Consider the following 23,168-nt stretch of genomic DNA (forward strand, 5'->3'; position numbering starts at 1 on the left):
CTATTACGAGAAAGTCTGGAAGTGGAGGAAGCAACAAAAAAACGTACCAAAGCTTTTATTAAAGCTCTGAAATCCAAAATCCTAAAGGATCCAACCAAATCCATGAGAAAAATGGCAATTGAACTTGAGGTAGACAACAAGACCATTAGAAATGCAGTAAAATATGATTTGAAGATTTAAATTGTCATGACTTTCAATAAACAAATTGGTCAAACACTGTCTTTCAATCCCTGCCTCAAAATATTGTAAATTTTGCTTCCACACCTGGTACAGTTCAGACAGAAGATAAATCTATCATGTATTGCATGATTTTACTTACTCACTAGTATTACAATGTAGTTTTAATGTAACAATTGTAATTTTCTTCATTTGCAAAATTATTAATACTCTTAAAATATTAAATATTAAATATTAATTTGAATACAGCTGAATGCAAATTGCACAGGATCAGGATGTTGCTATCTCCACTTCATTTAGAGCCAGGAAATACCCTGATAAGAGCTAACCTAAATACTAACAGCAAAAAATCATTTCATTTTACACAAACTTGAAGAAACTACATGAATGATACAGCTCTTACTAAAACAAAGTACAGCTGCAGGCACGTTTTAATTGTTGGATTTGACTACAGGTGCTGATTACTAAGCTCTCATGTGAGTAATGTTAATAAAACTCAACATAATACGGGGCTGAAACAATAGTTTTGCATATCATTTTAGATTTCAGGCATTCTTTAATCTTACCTATCTCAGCACCAATAAATCCATGTTTTCCTCATAACCAAACAACACTAAAACTAAACAAAAACTAGTCAATTCACTTGGGCTTACAACTTTATTTGCAAAATCAATTAAAACAGAGCTGACAAAAAAAAAAGAAAGAAAAAAAAAGTTAATGATATTTATAATTATAATAACTGCTTTTGGAGATGGTTGCTTGGGTTGGACCATCAGAGTCTTCCCTAGAGGGACAGTCAACCAGCCCTGTAGCTACACTCATCAATCTTCAATTATATTTTCCCAATAGCCTTTGTTGATATAAAAAGAACCACACAGAGTCAATTAACCAGGAAGTATTTTTACTATCTATTCTTGCTTCTGCTGTCACAACATTCATTAGTAATTTATGTAGCGGTAACAGCTCCTGTGTATACTCCTACGTAACTCTATGCATCAGTTCTGTTTGCAATTAAACCTCTACACATCGACAGAGGGAAAATATCCAGGCAAAAGTCTGAAAAATACCTCCAGTTTGTATTTAGTAGCTTCAAATGATCACGAGACACAAATATATTGGCTGTAAAGGAGCTGTACAGCTTTTTTTATGGCCTTTAGGTGTTTCTTCGTTGCTGGGCTGGCTCTGTTTCTGTCTCTGTAACTGTCACCTTCCTCATGTGCTCCATCCTATTTTGGTGAAGATTTATCTTAATTAAAATCTACTAGGCTTTGTTATCTGATCTCAGCAGTAAACAAAGTGTTCTTATTCATTGGCTTTTCTCTTCATGCTTATGGATAGAAATACCGATTGGATAAACCGATGGTCCCATGGCTGACTAAACTGCAATTTAATATGTAGCGTATAGATTCCGAACACATTATTATGGCAACATAGTTTAATAAAGAAAACACAAAAATAAAAAATGCTGGGAAAACTAGTTGGGATTTAAATTTAACAACTCTTACGTAATGTTAGTTTTTCCTGTGAGGATTTCTCCATAAAACATAAAAGGTTTTGCATGAATTGATATTCTCACCAACCTGTGAGGACAGCGCCCCCTGTTGCCCAGCTTGATCAGTGGCTTGGACACGTAGCCGATATGCATCCCGGCTCTCTCTGTCTAGGGATTTCTCAAGAATTACCACTCCTGATATAGGGTCAATGGAGAAGAATCCATTTACAGAATCCACCAGGGAGTAGACTACGGTGCGGTTAAAACCTTAAGAGGACAGGATACATTTATACACAGTCAAGAGTGTGATATATTACACTCAAGTGTACAATTTCTGTTAATGTCTCATTTCTGTTGTTTTCCCAGAGAGCCAAAATGAATATACGCAAAACTGTGCGAGCGGAGTTCTTATCATCCTTCGTGAGACAGCAGTTTAATTAAGTGTATGGAGGAAATGTTCCCTGCTTGGTATATCACACATTCAACATAAAGCAGAATCACATCATATCAGCTCACCTTCATCAGGGTCACTGGCTTGCAGTCGGGTAAGCAAAGCCTTGGGAACAGCACTCTCATACACACTTGTCATGTAATGAGCAGAGGAAAAAGAGGGGGCATTATCATTCACATCCAACACCTTGAGAGAAATGTCAGAGCGGCAAAACAGCCCGCCTCCATCTGTTGCCTGGGCGATGAGCTTATAGCTAGGAGTCACTTCTCTGTCCATAACAGTTGCTGTACGCAGCTCACCTTAACATAAAAATGCAGAGAGCAAGTGAGACAGTGTCAGAAATATGGTCTGTTTTCATTATTAAAACAAAAGAGCGATAAAAGTTTACCAGTATTTGCATCCATGTAGAAATCTTCAACACCAATGCCAAATAACGAATACTGGATCTCAGCACTGGATCCTGAATCAGCATCTGTTGCGCCCACTGTCAGAATGCCCTTGTTAGTAGGGATGTCCTCAGGAAAAGATGCACTATACACCGCCTAGTACAAAGCACACACATATACACATGTAGACAAAAACACAGTCAAACTATACTGTCTAAAAAATCTGGTCCAGTGCTTCAAACACACACATAAAACTGTCCTGTCCTGCATCCATTATCTCTGCTGACAGAACGAGTACAACAGAGTTAAGTGCCCTTCTCTGCCCCTGCCTTCACTTCTGCCAGTTGGAAATGATGGAAATGAACCTTTGTGACCTCTCTGTTTCACTAAAAACAGACTAATACAATGGGAAATCTTTTGTAGTGTGTCCAAGGACATGCAGTAGATCCCACTCTGCCTTTGCACAAGTTAATGTTGTTCTACAACTTTCAGGAAATTACAGTCGGGGAAAAAATTATTAGACCACCCTTGCTTTCTTCAATTTCTTGTTCATTTTAATGCCTGGTAAAACTGAAGGTACATTTATTTGGACAAATATAATGATAACGACAAAAATAGCTCATAAGAGTTTAATTTCAGAGCTGATATCTAGACATTTTCCATGTTTTCTTGATAATAACAAAAATCACTTCAGTCCTACATCAATAGCTATGGCATTGTACTGACAAAAACAGTGCTTTTAGGCATTCCATGTTTTTTTTTCTGTCTGCTTTAGTCACATGACACACACAGGAGTTAGTACTGGACTGCATAACCATTGTTTTTGATGACTTTCAATGGTCTAATATTTTTTTCCGCGACTGTATTAGTTCAACAGCTGCTAAGATTCAAGATTCAAATGTATTTGTCATTTCAGGATATAATATGTACAGAAACAAAACATTGCACTCAGGTCCCTAATTGTCAGCAGCATTTAGTAAATAGTATAAAATACTGATAAAAATAATAAAAGACTGATAAAAAAAAACAATAACCCCTCCACCCCACCCCACCCCCCTAAAAGTTACCTGTAAAGAACTAAAATAACTACAATTTCTATTTCTAAAGTGCACAGCAGTAAAGTGCCAATTAAAAGTGCATTCCAGGGCTCAAGTTCAATAAGAGTTCATTAGTCTAACTGCCTCTGGATAAATTCTGTTTTGGAGTCTGGTGGTCCGTGCTTGGATGTGCTACCAAATGATGGCTTATTGATTATTGGCCCTAATAAGGCTACTGGTGTAACACACATGTTTTGTATATTTGTTTATTTATTTCAAATTAGCATTAAATCCAAACAACAAAATGATTATATAAAAGAAAGTCTAATATTCAAAAAGGAGTGAGATGAAGTTTAAGTTATTCTTCTACCCTAAATTCCTATGTCAGATCCTATAAGTAACTCAAAAATCCTACACATATCAGACTAAATTCTGACTATGCACAAAACACAAAATTGCTATACATATCAAAGATAAACAGCAAATGCATGGATGTTGTTCAAGGCATGACACATGTGCATTTAACAGACATAGCAACATTTAACTTCTACCAGCTTAACATTAATACTATTTACTTTTAACATTTCCTGTTAATGCCATATACTGCATCTGTCGTGATTGCTACTACAACAGTAAAATACATAATACATATACTGCTGTTTACTAACTGCTCTTTCAATGGCTTTCACTTGTAATTCCTTAAGCATAAAACAGCAGTCATTGCCATCTTTACAAATACTACTCATTTCAGAGCGAGTAGTGCAAGGTCTGCCTCTAAATATCTTTTGAATCATTCACTGTTGCCACCCGCTAATGGCACTTTGTAGTTACTCAGATCTAACTTGTCTGAGAACAAAAAAGCATTGATTTCAAAGTGAATGAGTAAGAGTTTAGTGAGTCAAACTTTCTCAACTAATTATTTTAAATTGTTGAATTGCAGATTGCTACTAAATGAAAAAGAATATTCTATTCCCAGAAGACCACACAGCCCAATTATCTGCCATTTCCACAGCAGTTTTCTTCTCACAGATCTACTTTCGGCACAATATAAAGAGATGAATCTAATTCAGAGTTGCTACTATTGCTTATTTATACCAGGATTCATTTGATAGGGTAGAAAATGGTCCAGTGTGAAAAGGGCTTGAAATTTAGGCAAGGCAAGGTAAGTTTATTTGTATAGTACTACTCATACATAGGGTAACTCAAAGTGCTTTACAAAGACATAAAAAAAGTAAGACAAAAGCAAGACTTTGAAATTATATTAAAATCAAAACAAGGGAAAAAAAAAACACATTAAAATCGTCAGAGATAAAACGTGATTTTAAAATGCATTCACAGAATAAAAGAAAGACATTAATTATATTAAAATCATACATTAAAATGAAAATACAGCAAAGCAAGACGTTAAAATAAAAAATAGGACCAATGGCCCTGTAGCTTACCGGCCAAATTAAAAACTTTGGGAAATGTATCCCGATGGCATTTATTATCACCTAGTTATGTATATTCATTATATTATAGAAATAGCCCATGTTTTGGTCATATTCCAATCAGATCTGTAAAAAATTCAAATTCCAACTTGATATCATTGATACTTACTGATTTATTGTATCAATCTACTTCCTATCTGTTATAATGGGAAAATTTGTCAAAGTCACATCAAATCCAGAATCAGATCCGGATCGAAATAATTTCAATACCTTGTGTTGACATCATCATAAAGAAGCTGTATACCAAGTTTGAAGTCAATCAGAACTGTAGTTTGGGAGAAGAAGACGATTGAAATTTTTTCCCCATAAGAGCCCATGTTAAATTTTCCGTAAGTTCCCAGATCCAGAAGAAGATCCTGATCAGCATGTGGACATTATGTTTTGGTCATCTCCTCATCAGGGCTGGACTGTAGAAATTTCAACTTGATATCATTTATATTTACTGAGTTATTGCATCGATCCACTTCCTATCTCTTATAATGGGGAAATATTTTAAAGTTGCACCAAATTGAGAATCAGATCCAGATCCAAATAATTTCACTAACTTTTGTTGACATCATCATATAGAAGCTGTATACAAAGTTTGAAGTCAATCAGAATTGTAGTTTCGGAGAAGAAGACGATTGAACTTTTTGTAACGGACGACAGACGACGACAATGACAGACGACAACAGACGCCACCAGATGCCGCATGACGACAATAGCTTACGGCCTGTCGGCCGGTAAGCTAAAAAGCTAAGAAGTGCATTTAAAAGACAAGATTGAAAAGAGTTTACTCATAACATGGATTTAAAATTTAGTTTAGTTGAATCTCATACAGAAGCAAAATCCTGATCCATAATTTAGAAGAAATATGTGCAGTAATCAATGGTGAAATATACTGCCCAGCAAAAAAAAAAAGTGTAATTTACTAAATAAGGATGTTTGATAGGAAGCAAAGACTGGATTGTGGAGAAAAGAAAAGGTCATGTGGTCTGATGAGTCCAGATTGACGCTGTGTGAGAGTGATGTGATGTCAGGGTGAGAAGAGAGGCAGATGAAGTGATTACCCATCAGGCCTAGTGCCTACAGTACAAGCCTGTGATGGCAGTGCTATGATCTGGGGTTGATTCAGTTCAAGGTTTATCTATATAGCACATTTAAAAACAGACACTACTGCCCCAAAGTGCTGTACATAATCATAAACAGAATGTAAATAAAAAACAATAAATAGAATAAAATAATGCTGACACATGGTTCATGCGTTAAAACATTAAAACAATAAAAATAAACACTCAAAACAATAATTTAAAACTCTAAGATACTGTAAGTCAAATGCCTGGCTCAGCTCATATTAAGAGCCAGTGCAAAAAAGCAAGGTTTAAGGAGGGATTTGAAACTCTCAACAGAAGTAGTCGGTCAGGTCTAGGTTCAGAAATGTTATGTATCCATAAAATGAGGTCAGATGAACCTGAATACACTGAATGACCAGGTTTTTCTTCCTTATTGACACAAGCAAAGGATTCATCAGGCTCAGACACATGGATTGGTCACCACAGAGTCTAGACCTGAACCCCAATGAGAATGTTTGGGATGTGACGCAGAAGACTTAGAGAAGACAGAGTAGTCCGACTCTCACCAGTATCACATCTGAACAGCATCAATACATGATTTTGGCAAAAAAAATTCATGCAAAATTCATGGAAATAAATAAATGTGATATTTACAGTGACATTGCATAAGTGTTGGGCAGCTATAGACAATGCCACAGCGAATGTATTTAGTAATCAAAGTTCAAGGCGGTCCAACAGTAACCCCGTATTGGCTTCTCCCTCCACTGGCTTCCTATCACTCACAGGATCCAGTTGAAGGTTTTCTTGTATGTTTTTCAGTGCCTGAATGGTTTGGCACCCCTTTACCTTTCAGAGCTTTTAACTGTGCACATCTCAGCCAGAGAAACATGTTCCTAAAATTGCCTGTTTTTAGACGTACCTAGAACCCGCCTGAAGCCTTTTCTTTAGCAGGTCCAAGGTTCTGGAACACTCTGCCTCCAACAGGTCACATGTGCACAGTCCATTGAGCACTTTAAATCTCTTTTAAAGACACACCTACATGTATTTGCACTGGTTTTTATAACAACAAATGTGTTGCTTTTATTTGTTTTATCTTCTGGTTGCTATTTATCTTATTACTGTGTATCTGTTTTTTTATCTGTTTTAGTATAGCTTGTATCAATTATTATTTTACTAGTTTTTAATACATCTTCCATTGGAATCTGCAGATTTGTACAGCACTTTGCGTTGATTTAAATGTGCAATAAAACGACCTTGAGGAAATATTGTGTGTGTGACTGATGTTTATTTATTTAGACGAAAATTTTCCAAATCCAGAAAGTTGCAGGTTGTAAAACTCTTTAAAAAGTATGAAAATATGTAATTAGAAAAACTACACACCCAAAAGTCAAAAAGTGTTTTCTCTTCACAGTCTGCTTCGCTGCTGGATCTCTCTACATGACCTGACTTGTAAAATTTTGTATCTTATTTAATACTTTTCCACTTTCTTTCACAGAAGACGGTGGAACATGCAGAGGTGCCCTTTTAGTGTAGGAGATAAGGTGAGAAATCTAGTCTGCACAACTTTGCAATTTTTTCCAACAAACAGCAACTTTTTTAAGCTTGCAACATTTAATTTTAGACTGACAAACATCATATGTGTAGTTCATGGTAAAATTCAAACAGAATCAACAATGACTCGCTACTGTACATATTTACCTCTCCTTTATAGAGAGTGATGTGGTACACAACCATTAATGACACGTCAATTACTATGAGAACCTAAAAAGGCTGTTTCTGCATGATCCACACAGAGGAAATACAAATAATATTGAAATATGATTAGGGAAAAAGCACATTTACATACAGTGGCTGTTTATTCTGCTACAGTGCATCTGCTCTGTGCTTGTTTGCATTTGGTACTCTGTGTGTACGCCTGACCTGGTTGCAGATGGGGCTGTTGTCATTGGCATCCATGATGGTAACTTCCACCGCAGTACGAGCAACATATAGGCCATCGCTGGCTGTGATGTTGAGCAGATACCAGTCCTGTTGCTCACGGTCCAGTAGTCCACTCACATAAACCTTCCACTCCCCCTGCACGAGAGCCAATCCAAACACACCGCGCAGGTTTCCTCCTGGGGAATACAAAGACAAGGATTATAACACCGACAGGAAGATATACTGGATGAGACTCTTGAGAGCTAAAATCTTAATAATTCACCAGCGGTATTAAACGTGACTGACCATCTGCAAACATCATGCACACACAAATGCTACAGGTACCCTTTGACACAATCAATAATCATCTATCTTCATAATGTAAACCATACTGGTGGTGTAGCAGCTACGGCCTTTAAAATCTAAAAAAATGACCTTTTATTACGACACGTCCATTTGGCCAATCAGTAGCTTTAAATGCCAGAATACAAGGCCAAAATATATCATCGCTGATGTGTTACGTTAATGGAGAAAAACATTCACAGTGTCAAGGAGAAAGTGCCAGCAGAGAAGCTTCTCATTGTTTTTATTACACCCATTAAAAAGAGTGACGGAAGTTTGTCTTTTATTACTTGCGGCATTTAAGAATTACCATTTAACGTTCTTATCTGCCACAAAGTTTTGCAAAAATCACAGACTTGTGCACTGATTGTTGAAGTCCTCTAACCCCTCATCTATATTCAGTATGGACAGGCGTAACTGTTTTCACAGACATTTCACCTATAGTGAGTTATTTGGTAGCTTTATTTCACCTTTTTTCTTTAAATAAAAATGGAGTTTTTGGTTTTGTGTGACATTCTGTTGTATATGCATATCTTCTGATGTCGTAATTAAAATAGAATATAATGAAAGAGATTACTCATATTTGATATCTGAGTTAACATTAATTTCAAATGTGACCTTTAATAAAAAAATTTCATTTGGCCAAAGTATAATTTCATTTTCAGCTGAACCTTATCTCTTCCAGTACAGAGGAGAACATGCTGAACTTTATTACATGGGTGTTTTTTATAGTTTTCTCACCAGTGATGTAAAAGCTGACGAGTCGGTTTTGATCTGTGCCATCCCTGTCTTTGGTTTTGAGAACTGCGACCACTTCACCGAGGGGATCGCTCTCCTTTACTGCACCGCGATACAGCTCCCTCTCAAACTGAGGGGGGTTGTCATTTACATCTGACACCATGATGGTCACGACTGTAGTGGATGAGAGGGACTGTGACTCCCCCAGATCAGAGGCCACAACTTCAAAGCTGTAGCTGGAACAGGCCTCGTGGTCCATCTGACTGACTGTGGTGATCCAACCTGTTTTACTGTCGATGGCGAACACAGAGCTGGTAGTGAAGGGGCCACTGTAGGACTGAGCGTCTTTGGTCAGGTCCAGGTTGTACGTTAGCAGAGTACCAAGGCCATACGTTACCTGCAGTCAGAGTATAGTAAAGCATGATTTTTTTTTTCCCACAAGTGTATTTATTTATTTTTCCAAAGAAAATAATCCCTTTACAACAAATAATTAATAATAATTGATACAATAAATAATAATACAAACAATAATATAGGTGCAAAACACAATTATCACAGTAAGGCTCATATTCAATATAACAAACATGACAGGGCAATAACATGCATTATAGTTGGTACAGTCCAAGACGTAAATCTTTTTTATCATCCTTAACCCTCCGGTATCCCGTCCAGCAAGGCCCTTACTAAGCACCAAGTGTGCCTTTTTGGCACACTTGTGGAATAATGTCTAAAAAAATTTTCATACAGTTTGTTTTTAATTCTTTTACACTTTTTTCTATTTCATCAACTTGAGCCGTAAATAAAAACACCAAATACCCAATAACTGTTACTTTTTTTTAACCCTTTAAATGCTGTGTTTGTAATGTAAACAAACCATTCTTTTGGATGCAAAAAACAAAAAAAAAAAAAGTTTTTCAATATACTACATAAAAAGTAGATCACATATTATTTGATTTTTGCAGCCTGGCATATGTCAATGATTAACAGCAACACTGGTTAATTTGCATTATTATTTTTGGCACTAGGTCAAATGTTCAAAAGTACTAGCATCTGTCACCAAGTGTGCGTAAAATGCACACCTATAAATCAAACTATTAAATATATATTGATTTATTTTTCTGCTCTAATTTGATTTTATTCTTGTAAATCAAAGTCAGCCCTAATCATACATATCAAATGGAAGAAATAGCGTGATTTAGGCACACTTAGGAGACAGATGCTGGTCTTGTAATTTTCTTTTGTTTACAATGTGCACATTTTAGTTGGTGGCCAGAATTTTAAAGATCATGCAAAAATGAACAACTTTTGAATTCTAACCTTATTTAAATTGTGAAAAATAATGTTAAGTTTTTTAAAATGAAGTGCAAAGTGTGCCTAAAAGGCGCACCCGGATACCGGGGGGTTAAAGGTCACTGATGATCCAAGAGTTCACTTAGTGGTCTCAGAGTGAGACATGTTTCAAATAAAATGAACAAAAAAAAAAAAAAGACATATACAAAATACATAACAATACTCATTTGTTGATGGACATATTCAAAGAGCATGCCTCCAATACTTTCATCCCCTCTAAGAACATCATAAAAGATCTCCACATTCTGTCAAAGATGAGAGATTTACCCTTTAACATAAAGGTGAGTTTTTCCAGTGGTAGAGTATTCGACAGTCCTGCAAGCCATGCACTAACACTTGGTTTAATAGTGGATTTCCAACATTTGGCTATGGTGTATTTAGCTTGTAGCATGCATAAGGTAACCATGTATTTGTTGGTCTCGCTAAGGTTATGATTTGCATGAAAAAAAAAAACAAAAATACACAGTTTGGCATCTATTAATAATTTTATACCAGTAACATTAAAAATCATATCTATAACTTCACTCCAAAAAGCCTGGATTTGTGGGCAGTCCCACAGGCAATGGTATAATGTGCCCTTTCTGCCACATTTGTAGCATGTGTCTGGAATATTGGGGTTGAATTTGTTTAGCCGAGTTGGTGCTACATATATTCTACTGAAGTAATTTAAAATGGGTATTTATTGTTTGTATTTGGGATTTGAAGCAAATCTTCTGCCAGTCAAAGCATGATTTTTTAAGATATTAAACAGAGTGTGCAACAGGTGATTTTATTACAATTACTAGAATATTGTAATGTGGATGGGAGGAATGGCAGGAAGTTTGAGGATCACAGGAAGAGCTGATATATTTACAGTAGTAGATCATTATACAGTCGCAGACAAAATTATTAGACTATCAAAAGTCATCAAAAACAATGGTTATGCAATCAAGTACGAACTCTTGCGTGTATCATGTGACTAAAACAGACAGAAAAGAAAACATGGAATGCCTAAAAGCACTGTTTTTGGCAGTACAATGTCATAGCTATTGATATAAGAACTGAACCCATAAAGAACCAGTGCTACTTTTGTGGCACTTTCCAAATAAATGTTTCTCTACTTCTACCTTTCTTAACTGATTTATCACCATTTCTTTTATAATAATATCCTTTGTATTTAGCATTTTTTGGTGTAAATCATGTCTTTTCCTATATTTAATTCACAGATCATGTAGATGTTCATGAAAATGCAGAGTAAATTCAAAGTTAATTATATCAAAACAGAGAAAAATGAAGAAAAAGTGACTTTTTCAGCAAAGATATTGCGAACTGAATATAAAAACAAGTGTCTCCATCCACTGTCACTGATCAAACTCCATGGATTTTACTGGTTAATCAGTGTTGTAGAAGATGACGATCTTTCCATGTTCATTATAAAAAATGATAGGATTAGTGGGTCAACAGGTATTAAACTGTTTAGATCAGTAGATGGTTTGTGTCACCGGTGGCTGTTTGGATCTCTATGGGTTAAGTGATTTTGGTTTTTATCAAAAAAAAAAAAAACAAAATGGCTAGATATCAGCTCTGAAATTAAACTTTTATGAGCTATTTTTGTTGTTATCATTATATTTGTCCAAACAGTTGTACCTTTTGTTGTACCAGGCATTAAAATGAACAAGAAATTGAAGAAAACAAGGGGTGGTCTAATATTTTTTTCCGTGAATGTACATTGACAACCACAGATTAATAGGTACGGGATTGTTCAGTTTAAAGCTTTCATCTTCATACACACACACTAACCTAATTTACACAAACACAATAACCCCACTCAACCCCTGCACATAGCACAGAACATAATCAAGCATAATACCCACGATGCAATGCAGCAAGCACGCCACAGTATGGTATTACTCACTTGTCCATTTGAGCCCCAGTCTGGATCAAGTGCACGTACTTGCACTACTCTCGTCCCTATAGGCATTCCCTCCATCACAGTGGCTACATAACTGTTGGTCTCAAAAACTGGTTTGTTATCATTCACATCAAGTATCTGCAAAATAACAGATTCACAAAAACAGCCGGTAAGATTAAACATTGTAGAATTAGTTTCACTCAAATTCCAATTTTTTCAGAAAAACAAACAACATTTAGAAAGTAATTTAGACGGCTTACTGGAATTCATTTATTTCTTTAATTTGCAGCTCTTACACTTATGCATTGCTTTAAGATTGCTCTTGCTCACTACACCGAATTTGATTTCTTTTTTTTTTTCCCCATTCTGTATTGTTAGCAAGATATTGGACTGTGGCAGCATTTTCAATAAAAGCTATTGTGTTGTTATCTGGCTGTATGAGCTCTGTGCTAGATGTCGATTTTCTGTTTTATTTCTCATTTATTAACACTTAAACGGAGCAAAAGTGACATTATTTAAGTAAGCAATAGAATTCAAAAGACATGCTTTACTGCCACAAACCTTAACCTCTAGGTCCACGGTGGAGATAGACTCGATCAGATCTCTTCTTGTTGTGGCCGAAACCTTGAAGCGGAAGATGCTGACCTGTTCATAATCTAGAGGCTTAACCAGACGAATAAGACCAGATTCCCTCTCCACCACGAACGTTCCTCCCTGGTTGCTATCCGGCGTGTCTCCTCCAACTGCAGTGAAGAACCCGGTCTGTCCAGGGCCCATGTACACAGATCCCAGGGCTGTTCCTGCTGCTGTGTCCTCAGGGATGGTGAAGGAGTACTGAGGTTGGCTAAAGGATGGAACAAACGCATCTGGAGGAACCACGTGAATAAAGGCTGAGACCAGGGAATGTTTGGGCGGTGATCCACAGTCTGTGGCTTTGACAAAGAAAGAGAGCATAGTCCCCTGGAGGTGGTCCACAGTGCTCTTTGTCATCATCCACCCACTGTCTGGCTCCACCTGGACACAAGCAAAGGCTCAGGGTTATCTCCACGACCTTTAAAGTCTGAACATCTGCGCTACCATTATGTGATATTGACAATTGAACACGCACTTTAACTATACTATAACCATTGTATTGTTTTTCAGAATCAGAATACTTTATTAATCACCAGAGGGGAATTAGTGTGTGTTACAGTTGCTCCATTCATTCATACAAACCTTTTTAATCATTTATTATGTATTTATTCTTAAAGTTTATAACTGAAGTTTATTTATTGTTTTTTTTCATAGTTTCTTATACGAAAAACTATGACTAAAATTAAACTAACTAACTAAACTACTTTGGAAACATGTTGTTGATCGAAATAAAGTTTTCTACAACCAAAACTTTAACAAATGAGTGGTACCAGGCATAACAAACCCCGGTCCTCACACATATTTTGCCCATTATAAGTAAATGGGAAGATTTAAGAATTCATGAAAAATTTTAACTTTGATCTACTTTTCCCAAAATGTAATGAGATCCATTCTGGGTCACTGGCAATCTATAAAGTCAATTTGGTATGAATTCATCCAATAGTTTTGCTGCTACAGACATTTGAAATTTCACCCATTATGAATAAATGGGAAGATTTAAAAAATTCATGAAAAATTTGAACTTTGACCTACTTTTCCCAAAATGTAATGAGATCCATTCTGGGTCACTGGCAATCTATAAAGTCAATTTGGTATGAATTCATCCAATAGTTTTGCTGCTACAGACATTTGAAATTTTGCCCATTATGAATAAATGGGAAGATTTAAAAAATTCATGTAAAATTTGAACTTTGACCTACTTTTCACAAAATGCAATGAGATCCATTCTGGGTCACTAGCAATCTAAAAGTCAATTTAGTATGAATTCACCCAATAGTTTTACTGCTACAGACATTTGAAATTTCACCCATTATGAGTAAATGGCGGAAAAAAAGGATTTTAAAAATTCATAAAAAATTGAAACTTGGACCTGCTTTTCCCAAAATGTAATGACATCGATTCTGGATCAATGGCAATCTATAAACCAAATTTAGTATGAATTCAACCAACAATTTTGCTGCTAGAGTGTTAACAAACAAACAAACCAAACTAAAAACAATACCCCTTGCCTCTCCTTCAGGGGTCGGGGTAAAAATATATTGAAAAAAGCCAAATCAGCTGAAATGAAAGAGAACTGCAAGTAAAATCAGATTTGTATTTGTTTTCCTTCAATGTAACTATAGCAGCTTGGGATATCCAATGATAATGGCTTTATGAATCATGTTTGAGGTCAAACTAAACTGAAGTAAAAAGTGAAATAGTAAATAAAAAGCAATGATGACAACTATAAGAACTCTAGTTTAAGCCTGATCCCACACATACTAATGAGGAGAAATGTGCAATATACAGTAAACAGATGGCTGTTAATCCACTGAGGGGAAGGTTAGTTAAGAACACCTTCAAAAGGCAAATCAAGGTTACAGCATACACTTGCTTTTAGTAGAGTTTATTCTCATTAAATTAATTTGCTCAGGGATGAATCTAATTTAAAACAATTCACAATGAAGGACTAATTGAGCAGGACAAATCTTTCAATAGCAGAGCTTCAAATATCATTTTCATGACATTTACAACCCTATCAAGTGCACATCTGGATAGTAGAGGCATAAGTTTAGTGTCTAAAATCAAAAGTCTCTTGATGAGTGTCCACAGCGATGCACCAACCTCCAGCACATCAACCAGTGACAGACGTGCTTCACTGTAAAGGGAATAGGTGATCTTTCCATTAGACCCAGCGTCAGGATCTGTGGCCTGGATCTGTGTGACGAGGGAGCCTTTGGCTACATTTGCTTTGATACTCATACGGTATTCCACTGCTCTGAACCGAGGGGCGTTGTCATTCTCATCAGCAAGGACCACCCTTACTGTGCAAAATGAGGCACGGCCTGTAACAAAAAGTGAAGAAATTTATCATAAAGCTTTCAGTCTTCAAAATATATGAAAATAGATGAGATTGTCTTTATTCTATTATGTCCTCAATTACATGTAATAGCAAAATGTATGAAGTTCCTTCATGAATACAAAGTGATGTCACAGAGGAACCATTTCGCACATGTGGACATGATCTGATGTAACATGAGAATATATCTCAAAGACATGACATGGACTGAAACAGAACAATACCTAAGCTAACTCAACCCTCTTATCATGATGGAATAATATTGTGACTCATTGACCGACTTTGTTACTGTTGTACTTCAAGTTTTGATACTGCCCTGTCTGTGCTTGTTGAAGCTCTTATGTCTTTTGCATTTTCCTTTTATTGTCTGTTTGTTAAAAAAAAATTAAAATCTGTCAAAAACAAAGTATAAAAACAAACAAAAGAAAACCAAAAACAAGAGACTGTCTTTATTCTACTGTTTCTCTCAGTCTGTCACACTATATAAGTCAGTCAGAATTTAACCATAAAGACCCAAAAAGTCACAGGCAACCAAAATCTACTGATCTAAACTGTTTAATCCTTGTTGATCCAATAAACCTATCGATACATGTAAATAACTGAGGTAAAATGCAGTTTCTCAGCTATAAATCATCATCAGATATGAGCCACTTGGATGCTCAGAGGCTCCATAATGAACATGGAAACACCGTCATCTTCTACAACATTGATTCATCAGTAAAACCCATGGAGTTCTTCAATTCTTTTCTTTTCCTTTAAATTTACTCTGAGTTTTCATGAAAATTTACATGATCAGTAAATTAAATATAGGAAAAGACATGATTTACACTGAAAAATGCAAAATACAGAGGATAATATTATCAGAAATGGTGATAAATCACTTAAAAATGGTTATATATAGGGAAAAAAGTAGCACTGGATCTTTATGGGTTAATGCAAACACTCTTAAAGAGTTTTAAATCTTCACAAAGATAAATATTACAAAATAAAAGAGTCAAGAGTAAAACTTTAAGACAGCAGGCACTATATACCAGGTGATAACTTATATCACATATTATGCATGTAAAATACTGTACCTCCTCCATCCAGGGCCATGACGGTCAGCACCATGTCTTTATTGAAAGGGTTCTCTCTGTCTAACTTCTGAACAGTGGATATGACCCCGTCTGCATCTATATTGAACTGTGATTTTCCCAGGTCATTGATAAAGGAGTAAGTGATCTGCCCAAATAACCCGGAGTCCTCATCAGTTGCCTGAACCTAGAGGTTATAGAGAAAAAAAATATAAAACAATGTTTATCTTGAAACCTTTGTATTAAAACTCTTGATGTGAATGAGAAAAAGTGAGCTTACCTGTATGACCTTTGACCCAGGAGGGGCATTTTCACTGACCTCAGCCAGGTAGAACCTCTGGCTGAACACAGGGCTGTACAGATTAGCTCCTAGGACACGCACAATCACCTGAGGATAATCATCAACGTTACAAACAATGTCACCATAATCACACATCCTCATGTCTGCTGACAGATCAGTAGTACCATCACGACAACCATCAGTGTTTATTTAACAAGCACATTTGCATCGCATGCAGACCAGGCTAATAAACGACAGAGTCGCTAATGTGTTCACAGACCAGATGGAAAAACACCCATAGCTCTCTGAAAACTGCATTCAGGGTAATTTTATTTTCAGTGTTAGGTTGGTTTTGTCTTCTATTTTATGTCACATCAAAAATAAATAAATAAATAAATAAAACAATGGAAAAGAGTGAAATGAGCTGCTGTTTATGTTCAAAGTGGCATATCAGACCCAAAAAAAAACTCATGTTCCACTTATAATCACAACTAGGAGACAGATGTGAACATTTTTTACAGTTGGCAGCTCAGCCTCTCTGTAAATCTGAAATAGCACAAACACACATTAACCTCCAACTGCACTATCAGAGGAGTGTAGCCACAAGCGGTGCAAAACTGCAGTCATAGTGGACATCTGTGAGGTCTGAATGTAATAAACCTGAAGCAAGAAGTCATTAGAGCAGGAAACTGTGTTTAGTGTGGCACTGCTGCAAAGTATAAAAAAAGAGCCACTTACTTTCCGGAACTAAAAGGAAAAAAATTGCGAAGAATCTGTCTCACCTGAGCAGTGTTGGTGAAGACTCCATCTGACACAGACACATTGAGTTGATAGGAGAGTTTCATGCCTTGTCTCCTCTTGTTAGACAGACTAAGCACTCCTGTATCTGGGTTCATCATAAAAGTCATCCTCTCATTCCCAGAGAGAATACTGTACCTAAAGGCAAGAAAGGGTAATATTTTTCTACAATGATGTTCTATTCAGTAACAGCTGAATGTACGTGGGTCTATATTTTTTCAGGTGTACTGAGCCAAATTCACTAGAGAAAAACAAAAATGAATGACAGAATGAAAATTACTACAATTTTCACAACAAAAACAAGACCACAAAATTGTTTTGCAGGTATTGTTCTGCTTTAACATGAGGAATGTAAAAGTTCCAGATTGAGTTCAAAAAGGCATCAACAGAAACCTTGTACTAACTCCTATTCATTAATAATACAAGACATTACAGAGAAAATACCTAACAGAGGACCTCTTAAAACTTTTTTTCCTTACCTCAGCCTATGAGCATCGCAGATGTCAGCATCTGACGCCTGAACACAAGTCACAAAGTGTCCTCTGGGAGCCAGCTCGCTGACAAAGGCCTCGTACAGCGCCTGGCTGAAATTAGGTGGGTTGTCGTTTGTGTCAGTTACAGTCACAGTGACAGTAACATCACTGCTGAGGGCAGGGTCTCCACTGTCTGTCGCTCTGACAATGAAGTTGTAGCGCTGTATGAGCTCATAGTCAAGTAAGCGTGCAGTGAATACCAGTCCGGTGGTCCTGTCAATGCTGAAGTAGTCGGTGCTGTTGTAGATGTCAGATAGGATCTGGTAACTCACCAGGGCATTCTTCTCTGAGTCTTGATCCTGGGCAAACAACTACAGGGAGAGTGGCATTAAACTTTACACAACTTCATGCATTATTCAAGAAAAACTCTGTTTTGTTTCCTACTATATTCCATTTAGTGGTACAAGACCCACAGATGAGAAAAGTAAATAAATTTTGGAATTTAATTTGTTAAACTTTTGGCTTCAACAATTGCTGCAGTATGAAAAGAACAGAAAACTGCAAAACACACGACCAGTGTCAGGTAATCAATTCCACAAACACAAAATTTGTCCTAATGCTGCTATATAGAAGTTAGAGCAGAACAAACTTAACTTTTACTCTTGGTTTAGTTTTATATCACAGTACTGCAGGTTTAAAATAGTGAATTTCATAATTTCCTCTGATTTTATCCTGCAGACCTGAATTATAATAAGACTGTGTGACACCCCCTTCCACTCTGCCTGTCTGTGCTATAATTGTAATGCTCTGTTGTCCAAATTGCAGTTACCGGGTCCTGACTGAGCCTGGCCTCATAGGTGGGAGGGTGGTCTGCTTTTAACTGCCTATGCGTGCTGGGCTTACAAAAGACAGAAAGGACTGTCCTTCTGGCCTTTATCTGAGCCCAGCCTCCATCCACCTGATTCGTTCCTTTTTTCTGTGGGTTATTGAACCAGACAACATGCATTACACCATACTTTCAATCATCCCGGCACCGCTGACAAGATTGATCACTCTCATTTTTCCACATCACACTAGTTATTTAGGTTATTAATTTGAATGAATAAATGAAGCTTTAAAGTCACATTTCTGTGTGTGGCCTCTATTCTTATTGCCAGCCATGAGCCATCTGGTAACAAAGGTAACAAAAACACACACTGCTTGCTGTTCATTTGCAGAACAAGGTTATAATAATTTTGGATTTTTCATTATAGTTTAGTTTTATTTAGTTCATTTCGTCTTATTTAGTTTTTAGCGCAGGTTTGCTAGTTTTCATTAATTTTAGTTTTTTTTCTAAAATGCTTGGTTTTAGTTTAGTTTTAGCTTTTTCCATCTTTTATCTTCCTCGCCGTCATAGTCAAAGAAATCCCATACAGGATGCTGCTTTCTCCCAACTTTAGCCTCCCTGTTGCCAGGTAGAGTTGGGGATGAGAAGACACAACGTGAAGTGCTGTCAGCTAAAATTGTTCTAATGAAATAAATCGGTTTCATATCAATCCGACACTGGCAAAGACGAAAACAAAGGATATTTCATCCATAACTTTCATACATTTAAGTTAGTTTTGTAAGCGCACAATACAGTTTCAGTTATTTATCATTTTTTCTTGTAATTATAGTTTTTATTTATTTCAGTTAATGAAAATGCTTTTTCAATTCTAGTTTTCATCATTTCATTAGTTTTTGTTAACAATAATAACCTTGATGCAGAATGAATATTGTTTCAAGGCACAAAAAAACAAACTTTAAATTATAAGCCAGGGGCTAACCATGCACTATGCATGGCCTGCAGAATGTAGTGACACTATTTAAATACCACTGAGCTTTCTTCGGTGTATCTAACATGAGAAATATTCAAGTCATCCAATATGTAGACATGTCCTTTCTGATTCTTTTAAAAGCCAATAAAACAGTAAAATATAACTGGAATTACTTTGAAAATTTCAAGACAGAATACATAATTTACATAACTTTGTATCTACTTCTGTGCCAACAATTACTAGTGCCACAGGAACAAGGAGCTAGTCTATGAATCACAAAAGGTCAAGAGTTACCACTGGGAAATTTCCAGGAAAAATATCACTCTATAATGAATAAATATTCTGGCATCTAATATTCATCCACAGTCTTCCTGAGGTGCATCTCAAGTATATATACTCATTCAGTTAGTGTACACAAAGACATAATTCAGTAAACAATAGCACACACACCTGCAACACTGACGTTCCAATCATGGAGTTCTCACTCAGCACAGTGGAGTATGAATTATTCTGGAACAGTGGAGGGCTGTCGTTCACATCCAGCACAATAATATCCACATCGACTTCAGACTTGGCACCTGTCAGTGTATCTGTAGCCTGCACTGTTAACCGATAGTACTGGTTTGTCTCATAGTCCAGGGGGTAAATCACACTGATGACCCCTGTGTCAAAGCCAATGTCAAACTGGAGGGAAAGGTCCCCATCAGTGATGGTGAAGATAACGCTCTGGCCCTCTGGGCTGGTGGCGTTTATAGACAGGATAGAGGTAGAGATGGCCACGTCCTCTCTGACAGTGACCCCATAAAAAGGCTTGTCAAACACAGGCATGGCTTTATTCACAATGGTGATGGGCAGCTCCACCTCACTGGACAACGACGGAAATCCACCGTCAGTGGCCACTATGACCACCTTATACTCAGCATTGGATAAATCAACTTCAAAGGGCCTCTTTAACGTCACCTCTCCAGTCACAGGATTCACCTGTAAGAAATATTTAGGAACAAAATGACTTCAATCTATTCTATGGTTCTTCACACAATTCACATGAGCAACTAATTTAACTTCAATTCGATTTTCACCTGAAAGTTTCGATGTTGCTCTTTCAGACTGTAGGTCACTACTCCATTCGGACCACTGTCTGAGTCAATAGCCGAGACCCCAAAGATAGAAGATCCTGGCTCTGCCTCCACTTGCACTGCAGCGTAGTAAGGGAGGTTTACAAACTCAGGGGTATTGTCATTGGCATCCTCCACCTGAAAACAGAAGAGCAATTCATATTAAAAAAAAAAAAAAAAAAATATATATATATATATATATATATATATATATATATATATATATTGTAAAAGCTGGAAGAAAATTTTGGTAGGGATTAAATACTTAAGGATGTTTAATGAAAGGATTATAATAATAATTATAATAATGGATTGGATTTATACAGCGCCTTTCTAGACACCCAAAGTGCTTTGCATTATTGTCCTATTATTCATTCGCGCTCACATTCTCCCTCTGGTGGTGGTAAACTACATCTGTAGCCACAGCTGCCCTGGGGCAGACTGACAGAAGCGTGGCTGCCATTTTGCACCTACGGCCCCTCCGACTACCACCGAACATTCATACACCAGTGTGGGTGGCACTGGAGGCAAGGAGGGTGAAGTGTCTTGCCCAAGGATACAACGGACTGACTAGGACAGAGATTGTAGAAGTATTCAGATTCTTCATTTAAAATGTTAGCAAAGCAAAACAACTAACTCCATAAGGAATGGATTGTGCCTGTTAATAAAACTGTGAGTTGCACTGATGCCTGCAATCTGCTCTATTTTCAAAACATCAGATTTTGCGTTAATGACAAGTTGGAACGAACATGCCATTTTCCATTTGGATGCAGTTTGCTCTTGTTTCACATCTGAGCTGGGGAGCTTCAGTTTCAGATTCCTCTCCATATTTACAAAATGGTCTATAATGAAATCTGCCCAGAGTAAAAATCTCAAATTGGATATCTAATTAGCAGAAATACATACTCACAGAACTCCCCACACTCACAAACCAACTATATTGTTTCTCTGGTGTTTCAAATCTGTAATACCATCTACTGAATTATCTGTCAAAATAATTGCATGATACCCAGAATTTTACATTATTGATCATCTGTTTATTCACCACTGGCAGCAGCTTCACAAAGATACTGTAATGACAAGTGCTATAAGGACACTTTTATGTTTAAGTATAGCTGTTTAAGTATTGATTCTCCTCCTGTATTCAGGTGTAAACTACATTTGGCTGCTGTAGATAGTTTAAGTTCAGCTCATTTCAGCTACTTTATACACTGACAGGTAATTCAATCTATGGCAGGGGTGTCACACTCATTTCAGTTCAGGGACTACATTAAGCCAAATTTGATCTGAAGTGGGCCGGACCAGTTAAGTAATAACATAATAATATATAAATAATGTCAACTCCAAACTTTCCTGTATGTTTTAGAGCAAGAAAAAGTCAAATTATGCGATGAAAATGTTTACAGCTACCAACTATCCTTTAAAGCAATGTGACAAACATGAACAAATTGAAGTGCAATTTTAACAATATTATGTCTCAGTTTATCATTTACACATATAAACTTACAGATCACAATGGATCTACAAATACCCAAACATTTAATAACAGGCAGAATATTGGTAAACTTGCACTTCAGACATTTAAAAGTGTTCATATTTGTTCAGGTTATTTGTATTTTGTAAAATGATAGTTTGTTTTAGTGTAAATACAGTAAAATGACATTAAAATGTTAACATTAACAAAGAGAAAAATGTGGAGTTGTGAGTATTTATAGGTTATTATGATAGTATTTTACTGATCCAACCCACTGGAGATTAAATTGGTCTGTATGTGGAACCTGAACTAAAATGATTAATATCTACAGTATAATTTTTGCATTTCACAAATTTATCCAAGGGGCCAGACTGGACCCTTTGGTGGGCTGGATTTGGCCCCCGGGCCGCATGTTTGGCACCTCTGTTCTATAGTAATGCATTGTTTTATAGATTATCACTGGAGTTGTATGTTTTTAGCATCATTATCCTGTGAGAACAACAGGTGTAAAAAAGTATGAACTTTTTTGTCAAACTCAGCTTTTCATGAAAACCATACTTGCATTTCCGGGAAATTTCAGCTAATTCAAAACAGTAGAAAGTAGAAAATAGAAAAACATGATTTGGTTGTAGTAGAAGTTGCAGTAGACCAAAAGTAAAACCTGTACACAATGGAAATATATAACTAAAGAACAAACGTCGGCTTCCTGATAAAACCTGCAATGTGACTTTTGGCAAATTTTACAGGAGAAACAAAAAACTATTTATATAACAGGAAACTGTGAAATATGACAAAAAATATGTGTTCCTTTAATGTTGGTACTTATGATGGAATGTAAACAACTTTCACAGGAGACTGAAAT

At 36.5% G+C, this 23,168-nt stretch overlaps 1 protein-coding gene across 1 annotated transcript in view; it reads right to left on the reverse strand.

Moving 5' to 3' along the window:
• fat3b (FAT atypical cadherin 3b) overlaps positions 1-23,168 on the reverse strand; it is a 94,327-nt gene that overhangs the window by 35,928 nt on the left and 35,231 nt on the right. The window contains exons 21-34 of the mRNA XM_030153902.1: positions 20,797-20,970; positions 20,168-20,698; positions 17,928-18,292; positions 17,433-17,586; positions 16,651-16,758; positions 16,374-16,557; positions 15,063-15,283; positions 12,888-13,340; positions 12,330-12,464; positions 9,089-9,482; positions 8,006-8,202; positions 2,509-2,662; positions 2,186-2,419; positions 1,758-1,936 (exon numbers count right to left, since the gene is read on the reverse strand). Coding sequence (XP_030009762.1) covers positions 1,758-1,936; positions 2,186-2,419; positions 2,509-2,662; positions 8,006-8,202; positions 9,089-9,482; positions 12,330-12,464; positions 12,888-13,340; positions 15,063-15,283; positions 16,374-16,557; positions 16,651-16,758; positions 17,433-17,586; positions 17,928-18,292; positions 20,168-20,698; positions 20,797-20,970 — 3,483 coding nt within the window. The remainder of the gene's footprint in view (positions 1-1,757; positions 1,937-2,185; positions 2,420-2,508; positions 2,663-8,005; positions 8,203-9,088; positions 9,483-12,329; positions 12,465-12,887; positions 13,341-15,062; positions 15,284-16,373; positions 16,558-16,650; positions 16,759-17,432; positions 17,587-17,927; positions 18,293-20,167; positions 20,699-20,796; positions 20,971-23,168) is intronic.

Source organism: Sphaeramia orbicularis, chromosome 14, assembly GCF_902148855.1.
Source record: "Sphaeramia orbicularis chromosome 14, fSphaOr1.1, whole genome shotgun sequence".
Taxonomy (NCBI): Eukaryota; Metazoa; Chordata; class Actinopteri; order Kurtiformes; family Apogonidae; genus Sphaeramia; species Sphaeramia orbicularis.